General features: G+C 51.8%; 7 protein-coding genes across 7 annotated transcripts; 4 read left to right on the top strand and 3 right to left on the bottom strand.

The window, feature by feature from the left end:
• Positions 1-456: 456 nt before the first annotated feature.
• Positions 457-1,175, top strand: IAQ61_011321 (uncharacterized protein; the record flags this gene model as incomplete). Its single annotated transcript, XM_066099149.1, has 4 exons — positions 457-546; positions 600-852; positions 914-957; positions 1,032-1,175. 4 exons carry the CDS (start codon positions 457-459, stop codon positions 1,173-1,175), a joined length of 531 nt encoding a protein of 176 aa, XP_065950668.1.
• A 1,099-nt stretch (positions 1,176-2,274) lies between these two features.
• Positions 2,275-4,280, bottom strand: IAQ61_011320 (uncharacterized protein; the record flags this gene model as incomplete). The annotated part of the gene is made up of 2 exons (XM_003843818.2): positions 2,275-4,088; positions 4,148-4,280. 2 exons carry the CDS (start codon positions 4,278-4,280, stop codon positions 2,275-2,277), a joined length of 1,947 nt encoding a protein of 648 aa, XP_003843866.1.
• A 907-nt stretch (positions 4,281-5,187) lies between these two features.
• KGD1 (2-oxoglutarate dehydrogenase E1 component) lies at positions 5,188-8,626 on the top strand (the record flags this gene model as incomplete). Its single annotated transcript, XM_066099148.1, has 3 exons — positions 5,188-5,480; positions 5,584-7,646; positions 7,711-8,626. The coding sequence occupies exons 1-3, from the start codon at positions 5,304-5,306 to the stop codon at positions 8,624-8,626; spliced, it is 3,156 nt and encodes a 1,051-aa protein (XP_065950667.1). The 5' UTR covers positions 5,188-5,303.
• Positions 8,627-8,708: 82 nt separating this feature from the next.
• IAQ61_011318 (uncharacterized protein) lies at positions 8,709-9,083 on the bottom strand (the record flags this gene model as incomplete). Its single annotated transcript, XM_066099147.1, has 1 exon — positions 8,709-9,083. One exon carries the CDS (start codon positions 9,081-9,083, stop codon positions 8,709-8,711), a length of 375 nt encoding a protein of 124 aa, XP_065950666.1.
• Positions 9,084-9,447: 364 nt separating this feature from the next.
• On the bottom strand, positions 9,448-9,630 carry IAQ61_011317 (uncharacterized protein; the record flags this gene model as incomplete). The annotated part of the gene is made up of 1 exon (XM_066099146.1): positions 9,448-9,630. The coding sequence occupies one exon, from the start codon at positions 9,628-9,630 to the stop codon at positions 9,448-9,450; it is 183 nt and encodes a 60-aa protein (XP_065950665.1).
• A 287-nt stretch (positions 9,631-9,917) lies between these two features.
• IAQ61_011316 (uncharacterized protein) lies at positions 9,918-11,122 on the top strand (the record flags this gene model as incomplete). Its single annotated transcript, XM_003843816.2, has 4 exons — positions 9,918-10,036; positions 10,087-10,159; positions 10,216-10,924; positions 10,980-11,122. The coding sequence occupies 4 exons, from the start codon at positions 9,918-9,920 to the stop codon at positions 11,120-11,122; spliced, it is 1,044 nt and encodes a 347-aa protein (XP_003843864.2).
• Positions 11,123-11,368: 246 nt separating this feature from the next.
• On the top strand, positions 11,369-12,780 carry IAQ61_011315 (uncharacterized protein; the record flags this gene model as incomplete). Its single annotated transcript, XM_003843815.2, has 4 exons — positions 11,369-11,505; positions 11,569-11,971; positions 12,037-12,379; positions 12,569-12,780. The coding sequence occupies 4 exons, from the start codon at positions 11,369-11,371 to the stop codon at positions 12,778-12,780; spliced, it is 1,095 nt and encodes a 364-aa protein (XP_003843863.2).
• Between the last annotated feature and the right edge of the window lie 902 nt (positions 12,781-13,682).

Below are 13,682 nucleotides of genomic sequence, written 5' to 3'. Positions count from 1 at the left end.
CTGTAACGGCACGGGAGCATACGCGAGAGACGGCGTGACCCACCCGCCCACGCAACGGATCGGATGCGATCGAAGCGCTGGCTCTGGGCTGTAGATGCCTCTTACTCTAGCTCTCACTAGCTACAGGACGCCTTGACGGGGTGGCGTTTTGCTCCAGGTGAGCGACGGCAGACTCTATCTGATTTGGGTCGTAGAGCAGAAGTTCAGTGTGGCCCTTTCACCCATGACTGCGGGATTACAATTCCGAAGTCCCACGAGGGTAGGGTCGAAGAGTTGCATCTCGTCGTCACATGACGCAGCCTCAGCGGCGCTCGATTGATTGAGATTCTCTTGTAGGGCTATAAAGGTAAGCAGATATTCCAACCGAGGTCCTCCATTGCGTCCCTCGTGTTTCTGATTTCTGATTTGTTACGTGAGTGAGCGACGTAGACCACGGTACTGGTTGAATCGCGAACAATGTCGAGGGGTCCCCTTGCTCAAAGCGCCGATAAAAGCGTTCTCATGAGCAGACTGGGATTAAGTGACCGCACCCACAGACTACTTCTTGTTAGTATGAAGTCAAGTTTTGGTATATCTTCACTAACCCGACTGCTGAATAGGACGAAGCTGAGCGCGCAAGGGATGTCATGAGCGCGCAGCCGCACAACTTGACAGAGCAATCCAGGGCCAATCCGAACGTAGTTCCGCCTTACAAGTGGGACGAGCTTTCGGAGACTGCGAAACATAACCAGATTCTCCTGACGGTAGCCAACGCCAGTTCTCAAACGAGACCCTACTATCTAGAGGGCCGTTATATGACCAATGTTGCTGAAGAGAACTGGGTTGCGAGATGGTATCTTTGGCACGCCTTTCGTTATAGGTTTGTGTAGTATGTATGGTCTGGATGAAAGAGCCTACTGATTGAAATCGGCAGAGACAACAGAGTTCCCAGATCCCGACCCCCAGCACCCAATGCAGGTACGACGAGCCCTCAAGACCAGACCATAGGTCCATTATAGATTACGCGTTGAGGCCCCACTGACATATGACAGCTTCCCCCTGTAGCAGTTACTATGATCCGGCCCGTGGGCATTACCGTTGAAGGCTTGGACTGTTGGCCTGTTGAACTCATGAAGGTCAACCGTCTGTATGTGGGTCATACACAGCATGAGCTTCCACGGCATCGTCTCTTGTAGATGTTTGACGATGCCCGGCGATGTACGCTCCCTTTGGCGATGAAGTTTTCCTAGCTCTTGCTGCTTTCTTTTCACAAGGACCCGCTTCCTCGGACACATATTTCGGTTTTGTTTTGGCAGATATGCCAGTATTTCGCTCCACATCGATCCTGAAGAACCTTTTGTTCTCTCTGCAATGCCCTCTCCGCAACGTTGGTACTGCTTTCGCTAGAAGTCAATCGCAATAGGTCGCAATGATTTATTGCGTATTCAGGCCCCACCCATGTCCTGCTGCTCCTACCGTCTCAGCAGTACAACACGCTACCTCTCTACGCAACGTGCAGCGACGAACATTGTGTTGTAAGAACAAAATGAGGGTAGGGCTTCGGAATAAAGACCCTTCCAGGGTGTGACTATGACGTGACGATAATCCAGCGTCAAAAAACTGGTGAATCGTTCCTTCCCCGTGCCCGCACTTTCAGCAACGCGGCGCTAGAATCCCGTACCGGCACCGATGATCCTTCTGCCCCACAACTTGAGTCTTGTCCTATGTAAAACTCTGAGCATACTATAAACTACTTCCGATGGAAAAAAATAGTTGATGGATGCCCCAACTTCTTGCCTGCGGGATAGGGGGACAACACCATGTGATCCTATAGCACCGCGATTGCCTTCACTCACCCACGTCTTCCATCAAATGTCTTGCGGTCGCACCGGTCCCGTGCCCCCCCCCCACAATCCAGGACATGACGCTAGTCCTCCTAAGTAGTGACGGTCGGTGCAGGTCCTGCGCCACAATGCACATTGGCGCCTCTTCTCGAGTGCAAGCTACGACTACCGTTGAACATTCGCGGACAGAGTGAGCTTGTTTGCGCGAGGTGGTGCGTGTAGTTGTGACAGTGATCCTTTGCTGGACAAAAAAAAAACGTCTCTTCTTTCATTAGAGTGGTGTAGGTACGTGCAGTGTGAAAAGGCCTTGACTTGCGCCCTTTTCCACGTCTGGTCTGCCGTTGGGCACATAAGAAATACATGGAAACCTCTCAGTGTGACAACGCCATCGCTATGCAAAAAGGAGAAAGCAGGGCTTCCATGTTCCCAGGATAGAGACCATGCGACTCCATCATGACCCAACCTGGCCCATTTGCTCCTGCAGAGATTTCTGATACCGACTGCGTGCGGCGTTGATCGCGCGGAGGAGTGGCTCTACAATCTGGTTGACGGCCTGGGCCCCGCCCTTGATGGCGTCCGGATCGAACTTTCTCTTCCTCGCGGAACGCTGATTTGCATATTCATTGTCCTTCCTTAGCTGTTCGACGCGTGCTGTGCGCTCCGCCTCTGCCGCATTTGCCACGGCAGAAATGCGGTCGAGCGATTTGTCCAACGTCTCTATCAGTTTTGCCACTTCGTTGGCGCGGTCAGCGTCTCCTGAGTAGAATACGGCCCAGAAATAGTGCAGGAACTCGACCGTCGTGTTGTGTGTCATCGTAAGACTCTCCAGGATACTCTCCGGGATGCTGAGCTTCGATGCTAACTCGCTGTTTGCGACCGTTTTGGAGGCCAGGTACTCATCCCCATGCAGATGCTGCTTCTTGATTGCTGATACCGTCTGCAGTGTGGCCGCTTTTCGTGAAGCTCGACTGCCAACCCTCAGCTTCTTCGGTGCAGCATCTTCCTCATCGCTACTACTGTCGTCGTCTACTTGAATGGTGGCATGCATGTCCACCTTGATAGCACCGTTATTCTGTACCCCCAGACGGCCGAGGTCGTGCTGCAAGGTAGACAAAACCTGCGCCGGCGTCCGTTTCGTATATGTGGCAGCACTAGTCGAAGTGTGCACGCTTTGTCCTGCGGAGAAGAAGCGACTCTGATCTTGTACTTTGAGGACTACCCTATTATCGTCATCGGCGCGTTGCAAGTCGCGGAGCTGCAACTCCTTGTAGGTTTCCTCGTCAAGACCAACAGGCGCATGCCGGCTTGCATCGGAATTTGGCACTTCCTTCATCATCTTCTCGCTCATTCGGTTTAGTACGCGCAATATTGGCGCCTTTTCGAAATTCGCTGGGTTCATGGTGAAGTCGGGGCGGTTACCCTGTTTCTGGCTGTGATTATTCTCGTTGCCCTCTATGTTGATGAAATTAGGTATGGAAGAAGCAAGCAGCTCATGATCCTCTTCAGTCCTTTCATCGTATGCCAGGTACTTGTCCAGCTTGGGATCAAGCACATCCTTGTCGGAGATGCGTTCGCCCTTGAGTTTCTTCATCAGACGACTGTGGAAGAACCTCTCCCAAAAGTCGCCCTCACTCAGTTGGGGAACATTCTCATTGTAGGCTTTTTGGACGACGGGATGCTGTCGAAAGAGGAGCTCAATCTGCTCCTTGGTGAGGCTGAGCATGAGCGCGCCGTCGACCGTTTTTGCCTTGATGACAGAAAGCACATTGTATGTTCCTGTAGCCTGTGATCTCTCTATAGCATGCGACCTCAACATGTGTACCCTGGTGGACCAAAAGTGGTTGGAAAACTGTCCCAATGACACAGAATCTGGCTTCTCTTGCAAAGCTCGGTCGAAGCGTTGACGGAGTATGGGGCTTGAGTTGAGTAACGACATCTGCAGCTCCAGGTCTGTCAACAGCTTCGTGTCTGCATATTGATCGTCCGTGTCCTTTGCCTCCGCTGTCACCGTCTGAGCCATGGCCATGGCAGCTGATGTTCCGCCTGCGCCACCTGCAGGAGGCGTAGCAGCAGGGACTGGCGTCGCAACATTCTGCGACTTGAAGGCTTCGATCCACTTGCGCAAGAGACCGGTGATGTTTTGCTGGTCTTCGCGAGCGGCGGCAGAGGTGAAGGTCAGGGTGTGGTTTCCAGCCTGGGGGGAGGGCTCTTGTACGACGATTTTGATCGAGGCTTTGGCTGAAGTCGCGGGTGTCTGCTGAAGATCTGGGCAGGGTCAATCGTGCAACATTCTGGTTTGGTACCGGGAGTGGACAAGGCCATACTTCCAATGTCGCCAATGGCTATGGTCAGCGCAGGAGCATTAGCGGCCGATGCCGTCCATGAGACGGTCTTGCCGTCTGCAGAGACCGTGACCGTGCCATCCTTTTTCTTGTATTGCGCGGCCGCGGTGGACATGCTGATCGAGGGGCAGTGAAAGAAGCATGGACAATGTACCTCGATGGCGTGGTGTTGGACAAAAGCTTGGCTTGGGCCCAGTCCAAGGTTGGACTGGAGGGTTCACGGGTGCACGGGTGCACGTGATAGCGTATTCTCGCCCCCCGTCGTCACTTCACTGTTGGGAGGAAAGATGCAAGCGTCGCCATCATAACATATATAAGACGATAAATCACTTTGATTCTTCCTTGCTGAGCATTCAGTCTATCACTATAGATTGGGTTGTACGAATACGGGTGAGGCTGGAGATGTACGGAGGCAGTCTCTTCGCTAGTAAAATGTCTTTTGGGTGAGCGTCTCGTCTCAAACACTCTACCAGCTACTCCTAGTAGAGTAATAGTACGACTGACTGCACACGGCAAAGATGCTGCCAAGTGATTCAGGGCTGTCTGAGGTCGGACGGCCGCGGATACTTTTCCGCGTTTCCGCCGCCCAAGTCTGCAACACGTCACAGTGTCGTCTCAAGAGGACTCGGGTCCACTTACATAAGAACCTTTGCTCTGATTGGCTGATGGGCCATCGTACAGCTTTGCTTTGGCTACATGATCGGATCGTCATAAAACACACGAAAGAAAAAAAAGCCTCGTTTTCGCAGCGACAGTGAGGTTCGTGGTGGGAGGGAGCATCAGAGTCAGAAGCAGCGTTTGCACAATCAAATGTCCCAATGGAATGAGGGACATAGGGTTTAATCATTCAGTACAAAAATATACACGTACATCTTCTTGCAAACCCATTGTGCTGTGTGAAGGGAATCTGAGGCAATTTTCTGGCCGGATTCCATGTTGTTGCTGGCCAGTGCTAAGCCGGCACGGGGCCTGTCTGCCTGCCCTTGTCGTTTGAGCGCGCGCATGGCATTCTGTGTGTGCGTCGCCCTTCTTGCTGCGCACACTAAGACACTGTCAGAAGCCTCTCTCTTCTGTAGACACCGCCGTCCTTTCGGATGTCACCCTCGCTCCCTTCCCTCATCATCTCCTAATACACATCATGTTGCGCAACACTATGCGCCAGTGCTCGCGGAAGCTGCAGAGCTATCCAGCGAGGAGCCTATCCACATTGGCTGCAGCGCCCTCGAGAACAGCCATCACCAGCTGTCGCAGGCCACTTGCGCTTGCACCGCGCCGCCACTATGCCATTGCTGCCGAGGACACCAACAAAGGCGTTGTAGGTCTACTGTTGTACTGTTGTACTGTTGTACTGTTGTACTGTTGTACTGCTTCGCGGACCGAGGCGCTGAGCCCGCATAGGTGCACGCAGACGAACACAGCTAACCGTGGCCGCACAGGACCCCAACGACTCCTTCTTGCAGGGCAACACTGCCAACTATGTCGATGCCATGTACATGCAGTGGAAGCACGACCCCTCCAGCGTGCACATCTCATGGCAGGTCTACTTCCGAAACATGGAGTCGGGCGACATGCCCGTCTCCCAAGCCTTCCAACCGCCGCCGACCATCGTTCCCACCCCAGAGGGCGGTGCCCCCGACTTCAAGCCAGGCATGGGCATGGCCTCAGCCGAGGGATCCGATGTCATGAACCATCTCAAGGTCCAGCTGCTTGTGCGCGCCTACCAGGCCCGCGGCCACCACAAAGCAAAAATCGATCCGTTGGGCATCCGCTCAGAGGCGGAGCAGTTCGGATACAGCAAGCCGCGCGAGCTTGAGCTCTCCCACTACAACTTCACTGAGAAGGATCTGGACCATGAAATTGAGCTCGGCCCAGGCATCTTGCCTCGCTTCAAGACGGAGAGCCGTAAGAAGATGACGCTGAGGGAAATCATTGATGCCTGTGAGCGGCTGTACTGTGGCTCCTATGGAATCGAGTACATCCACATTCCGGACAGGGAGCAATGCGACTGGCTCCGTGAGCGCATCGAGGTCCCCACGCCTTTCAAGTACTCGGTCGACGAGAAGCGCCGCATCCTGGATCGTCTCATCTGGGGTACCAACTTTGAGGCCTTCTTGGCCACCAAATATCCCAACGACAAGCGCTTCGGTCTCGAGGGGGGAGAAAGTTTGATTCCTGGTATGAAGGCTCTAATTGACCGCAGTGTCGATTACGGCGTCAAGGATATTGTCATTGGCATGCCCCATCGTGGACGTCTCAATGTGCTCTCCAACGTCGTTAGGAAACCCAACGAGTCCATCTTCAGCGAATTTGCCGGAACCGCTGAGGCGGGAGATGAGGGCTCTGGTGATGTCAAGTATCACTTGGGTATGAACTTCGAGCGACCTACACCTTCTGGCAAGCGTGTGCAGCTCTCCCTGGTCGCCAACCCCTCTCATCTTGAAGCCGAGGACCCCGTGGTGCTTGGAAAGACCCGCGCTATCCTGCACTACAACAACGATGAAAAGGAAGCTGTCAGTGCTATGGGCGTTTTGCTCCACGGTGACGCAGCTTTCGCTGGCCAGGGCATTGTGTACGAGACCATGGGCTTCCACCAGCTTCCCCAATACCACACTGGCGGAACGATTCACATCATCGTCAACAACCAGATTGGTTTCACCACTGACCCCAGATTCTCTCGTTCGACGCCTTACTGTTCCGATATCGCCAAGGCTATTGATGCACCCGTCTTCCACGTGAATGGTGATGATGTTGAGGCTCTCAACTTTGTCTGCCAGCTTGCTGCCGATTTCCGTGCCCAATTTAAAAAGGACGTGGTTATTGACATGGTTTGCTATCGTAAGCAGGGACACAATGAGACGGATCAACCCTTCTTCACCCAGCCCCTGATGTACAAGAAGATCGCACAACAACCGCAGACCCTGGACATTTACACCCAGAAGCTCCTCGAGGAGAAGACCTTTACCAAGGAGGATATCGATGAGCACAAGGCCTGGGTATGGGGCATGCTCGACGAAAGCTTCAACCGCAGCAAGGACTACACACCTACCGCAAAGGAATGGCTCACATCAGCATGGAATGGTTTCAAGTCGCCCAAGGAGCTTGCCACTGAAGTTTTACCGCATTTACCAACCGCAATCGAGGAGTCGCAACTGAAGCACATCGCCGAGAAAATTGGGAGTGCGCCAGAGGGCTTCAATGTGCACAAGAACCTGAAGCGTATTTTGGCTGGCCGCACCAAGACTGTTGTGGAAGGCCAGAACATCGATATGGCTACCGCGGAAGCATTGGCTTTTGGATCTCTCTGTATGGAGGGCCACCACGTTCGTGTGTCCGGCCAAGATGTCGAGCGGGGAACTTTCTCACAACGTCACGCTGTTCTCCACGACCAGGAGAATGAGCAAACGTACACCCCACTGCAAAATCTCACTGAAGATCAAGCGACCTTTACTATTTCCAACTCGTCGCTCAGTGAATATGGCGTGTAAGTCTCCCAGAACTCCCCCCCCCCCATCCCCCAGCACTGCAGCTAATGCTGATGATTCTAGTCTCGGCTTTGAATATGGTTACTCCTTGTCTTCGCCCAACGCACTCGTCATGTGGGAAGCCCAGTTTGGCGATTTCGCCAACACTGCACAGGTCATCATTGATCAGTTCATTGCGTCTGGGGAAGTCAAATGGCTTCAGCGATCAGGTCTTGTTATGAGCTTGCCTCACGGTTATGACGGCCAGGGTCCAGAGCACTCGTCTGCACGTATGGAGCGCTACCTACAGCTCGTCAACGAAGATCCCCGTATCTTCCCATCTGCGGACAAGCTCGACCGTCAGCACCAGGACTGCAACATTCAGATTGCCTACACGACCAAGCCTTCGAACCTGTTCCATCTCCTCCGTCGTCAGATGAACCGTCAGTTCCGCAAACCTCTCATTCTGTTCTTCTCCAAGTCCCTACTTCGTCACCCTATCGCGCGTTCCAACCTTGAGGAGTTCACTGGCGATTCGCACTTCCAATGGATCATTGAAGACCCAGCGCATGCGAGCGGCGAGATTGAGTCGCATGAGGGTATCAACCGTGTTATCCTCTGTACCGGTCAGGTATATGCTGCGCTTGTCAAGGAGCGTGAGGCTCGTGGACTCAAGGACGTTGCCATTACCCGGCTTGAGCAGCTCAACCCCTTCCCATGGCAACAGCTGAAGGAGAACCTCGACTCGTACCCCAACGCACAAAACATCATCTGGTGTCAAGAAGAGCCTCTCAATGCGGGTGCCTGGAGTTTCACGCAGCCAAGAATTGAGACTCTACTGAACGAGACCGAGTACCACAACAGGAGGCACGTCATGTTTGCAGGACGCAACCCCAGCGCATCGGTCGCCACTGGTTTGAAGAACTCGCACAAGAAGGAGGAGAAAGATCTGCTCGAGATGGCTTTCTCCGTCAAGCAGGATAAGCTCAAGGGCGAGTAAGGGTGGTATCATGTGCATGCTGTCTTGATGATTTGCTCGTGCTACTCTCTAGCCGGTTATGCGATGCAGTCTGATTCTTATTTCAAAGTACCTTGACCAAGGGACTAAGCGAGTGGTTCCTCTGATTGCGTAGGGTATGGTTTTCATATTGGCTGTACATTTGCATAAGCTGGAGTGTACGTATACGAAGTGTGTTCGTGTAAGAGACACCGTCTGTTTCCCCCTTCTGCCCTGAACTTTGACCGTGTCCTAGGATGCGCAGGTTGTCTTCGGGGAGATGTGTGCCGAATAATCGCGCGCCATTACTGTATGTTCCTGCGCCAGCATGTAAGCCATCGGTCGTTTTTGGATGTGACGGGATAATTGTCCAGCGCGTCTGTTCCGTATCCATCCGTACAGGCTCACGATGCCTTTCCTGAAGTCCCTCGCTGGCAATTGGGGTGAGAGAGGGGGCCATATGGACAGTGTGCATGGCCATCGTACTGCGCCGTCGAAATGCCCATGTGGAGCTGAGACTGGATCGTGATAGGAGAGCATTCTCGTTCCTACCGAGTTCATGATTCGCGCACAGCCAGAGAGAATGTGACGCTGGCGCTGGCTGGCAATGCGATGAGGGGAGGGTACTTGGTGTGGCGTATTAAATCCGCGGGCCGGAATCTTTCGGGCTGATGCTCCTCCATGATGGATGATGGAATCATGGAACACGCAAGAAGCCGTCCCCCCACCAAACGAGGCCCCTCGCCCCTCCACTTTTTTTGGCTCTCCGCTTGCTACATCATCGTCTATCCACACGCGCTCCTGCAACAAAGCGCGTCACGTACCTAGCCGCCAACAATCGGCGCAAGCCACGGCACATTCTGGCCAGACCCAGTGTCGCCAAAATCTTCTCGCTCATTTTTCCGTGCCAAATTGCCCCACGATGTCGAGTGCATGTTTGCGGAAAACAGGCGTGGAAGCTTTGCTTGCTGGCGTGCTGGCTTGCTCGCCTGGGAAGCTCGTGACATTTCGTCTTCTTGCCGAGGACATGGCCCATCCAACCAACGCCTACGCCAAAACAAATACCGAAAGCTGGTCCGCCTGCCCGACTCTACCCACTTGTACCTAACTCTGACTTCATAACAAACCCTGGTGTCCGCTTTGATCGTTGATCTCCACGACCTTTGCAGTCTCTGCTCCCCTCTTCCCCTCTGGCCTACCTCCCACACACATTGGTTTCCGATACACAGCTTCATCTCCTCCCTCTTCATCAGGCTACCTTGAAACTGGAAGATTGTGTGAACAAATAGACAGTATGGCTAGCAACGGTAAAGGCGGTGCGGAAGCAGAGAGGATCAACACCGACATCATCACTCTTACTCGATTCCTCACTGAGGAGCAGGTAAAGCACAAGGAAGCCACGGGAGACTTTACGTATGCGAGACTCGAGACCAAGCCTCTCTTCTTCTGGCTGACGGCTATAGACTTCTTTGCCATGCCCTTCAATTCGCATTCAAAAGTATTGCCTACTACATCCGGAGAGCGACATTGATCAACGTACGCCTCTCTCCACTGCACTTCTGGCAACAGAGATGATCAGCTAACCTAGGCAGCTCACCGGTCTACAAGGCACATCAAATACCACAGGTGATGACCAGAAGAAGCTCGATGTCATCGGTGACGAGCTCTTCATCTCAGCCATGCGCTCCTCGGGTCGCGTGCGCTTGCTCATCTCAGAAGAGCAAGAAGAGGCCATCGTCTTCAACGAATTTCCCAATGCACGCTACGGCGTAGCGTGCGACCCAATTGACGGCTCCTCCAACCTCGATGCTGGTGTGTCTGTGGGCACCATCTTCGCGATTTACAAACTGTCCGAAGATGCAAAGGGCACAAAGGAAGATCTGCTAGTCCCCGGCACAGAAATGGTAGCTTCAGGATTCACCATGTACGGTGCATCAGCGCAGCTAGTCATCACAATGAAGGGCGGCAACGTCAACGGCTTCACACTGGACAATGCGTTCGGCGAGTTCATCCTCACACATCCCAACATGAGGTGTCCCGAGAAGCGCGCAATCTACTCGGTAAACGAGGGTAACTCCATGTACTGGGAAGAGCCTGTCAAGGAGTGGTGCAATAGCCTCAAAAACCCTGCTGAAGGCCAAAAGCCGTACAGTTCAAGATACATTGGTTCCATGGTAGCTGATGCCTACCGGACTCTGTTATATGGTGGTATTTTCGCGTACCCGGCGGACAAGAAGAGTCCAAAGGGAAAGCTCCGCATTCTGTACGAGTGCGCACCCATGGCTATGGTCTTCGAGAACGGTAGGTTTGATGCTCTGAATCTTTGCTGTTTGAAGTTGGACTAATTATGGTACAGCTGGCGGTCTCGCAGTCAACAGCAAGATGGATCGCATGTTGACAGTAAAGCCTGAACACATCCACGATCGATCTGGTATCTTTCTTGGATCGAAAGGAGAGGTGCAAAAAGTTATTGACGCGCATAAGAAATACCAGAAGTGAGTGGCTTCTGCTCCGGTGGGTAGTTAGCGGATTCCAAACGGGACGTGGGGCAGGACAGAAGTGAGCAAATACAAAGTCCAGCTTCGACATGAAAGGCCTTTTAAACGATTAATTATACAAAGCACTTTGCACGTAAAAACTTGGTCATCCAAATAACATGACACTCTACAGAATGCTTGCGATGACGTCTTTTGGTTGCGTGCGGAAACACCGTCCGTGCACACATCTCGAACATTGTAGAGCCGCATGTCCAAAGTAATCCCCCTCTCCAACAGCACCACAACCATGTCGCATACAATAATAACACGCGCAACACTTCGAATCAGCTCTCAAAACCCGCTTTATGCTTCTTCACGAGCCATTGGCACGCCATGCCGTCGCCTGTAAGTTCCTCTCTTATTCTCTCGGTGGTCTGATGCAGCTTTCACTTACAAACACTCCCCCAGCACCTCCATCCGCCCACGCACGCACGCTCTCAAACCCCAAACCACCACCCGCGCCTTCTGCCTAAGTCCGACCCTGCACAAGAAAGCCGGCAAAGCCAACAAAGCCCATGCACGCACCGAAGGCAGCAGCACACCACCCGTCAACAATACGGGTGCCATGACGCCGACCGACGAGGCCTACGATGTGTCTGGGCTGGAGACGGAAATCCTCAAGGCGATTGAGAAGCTGACGCATGATTTGAGTTTGTTGCGCAGTGGGGGCAAGATGAATCCGGAGGTTGTGGAGGCGTTGAAGGTGCAATTGGGGACGGTGTCGGAAGGCAAGGAGAGTGTGCGGCTGGGGGATATTGCGCAAGTTGTGCCGAGGGGGAGAGTGTTGAATATTGTTTGTGGGGAGGAGGGGGTATGTTTGGCTCTCCACCCATTCTAAGTCTACAAAGCAAGTCCAGAATGCTAATCAATTCATAGCACATCAAGCCAATATCCTCTGCCATTGCCTCGTCCCCGCACTCACTCACCCCGCTCGCCCCCGAGCCCTCCAACCCCCTTACCATACAAGTGCCCCTCCCGCCTCCCACGGGCGAGTCCCGCCGCGCAGCTGTGGAGGCGTCCATCAAGGCTGCAGAACGCGCGGACAAGTGGATACAGACTGCGCGACAGGAGCACAACAAGAAGTTGAGAAAATTCGAATTGAACAAGGAAGTGTTACCAGATGATTTGCAAAAGGCGAAGAAGAGGATGGAGGATGTGGTTAAGAAGGGGCATACGGAAGTGAAGAGGATTAGTGACGGGGCAAGGAGGGTGCTGGAGAGTATGTAGATGGGATAGGGGTGTGAAGAGAATGGTTGAGCTTCTGTATGCACTGCTAGACATGGGAAATGCCGTATGTGTGTATAGGTGTGTGGACGAGTCGCGAATATATGGCAGGCTATGCATGTAAAGCCTGGATCGAACATGTTCATTGGATGTTTTGGTTTGAATCATGCGATGCAAGACTGAGAACATGCTGCTTTTGGGGTCAACAGTGACTTGATCGAGCGTGCCTATGGTACCTGTAAACACTTGCCCACAAATGCACGTTCCCACGAGGGGTTCTTGAGGGGAACCGGGAGGCTTGAGTCAGATGCCGAGTTGGCCATGCAACGTTGGTGTTCAGATTGGATCGTATCCCTACATCTCACATGGGACTCCGTGGTCATTATCAAAGGGTAGTAAGCTCAGATTGTCGGCGACCTGGCACAGCACGTGACCCCCTTCTTTCTGCGACGTGCAGCTGTCATTGGGCCAATTTGCTATACCTACACTATAGCCACGACTACTATACGGCGATTTCCCTTTGCACGATGATCCCCTTTAGGCAGCATCATACCCATACTACTCATGCGCTCGGGTAGTTTGTGAGTCACGTGTTTTGCCACTGCGTGCCAGGTGGTATTGAGCGTGGCGATAAACCAACACCATGCAGTGAGGAGCGTAGATAGCCAAATTTTGCGGCAGATTTAATAGATTCTACTCTACTAACTATAGAAGTTATTATTACCTTAATTATCTATTACTTTGCAAAGTTTTACCTAAAAGCTATAAGTCTCTATATTAATTACTAACTATAGTAGCTATTACTATACCTCTATAATCTAATCCTTAATATACTATTATAATAGTATACTATAGTATTAAGTTATAAGCTTCTTAAATAGATCCTTTAAGTAATCCTAAATTTATTTAATATAGTTAAGATCTAGTAATATAGATAGCTATACTATAGTTTTAATCTAGCTACTATACTAAGTAATTTTAGCCTCTAATAGCCTCTTTACTTTAGTATAAGGTAAGGCGTTATCTTTAATAATATATATAATATAGCTAGTCTATTATAAAATTTAGTAGGCGTATAGGTATAGTAATAGCTTTAAAACCTGCTTATAATACTAGTACTAATTAATACCTCTAGCTCTACTATTATTTCTAGTCTCTAGCTTACGCTAGAAATACTATTCTAGGCGACGTAGTCTATACAGGCAGCTACTAGGCAAAGGATTTATATAATCTTAAAGGTGTATATTAGTATTAAGCTCCTATAAAGTATAGTATTATTATATACTAGGTATTATTAT

The sequence above is a fragment of the Plenodomus lingam genome (assembly GCF_022343315.1).
Source record: "Plenodomus lingam strain CAN1 chromosome Unknown scaffold_20, whole genome shotgun sequence".
Lineage (NCBI taxonomy): Eukaryota > Fungi > Ascomycota > Dothideomycetes > Pleosporales > Leptosphaeriaceae > Plenodomus > Plenodomus lingam.
Note: the sequence above shows the minus strand (reverse complement) of the source record. Positions and strands in the feature narration are given on the sequence as shown.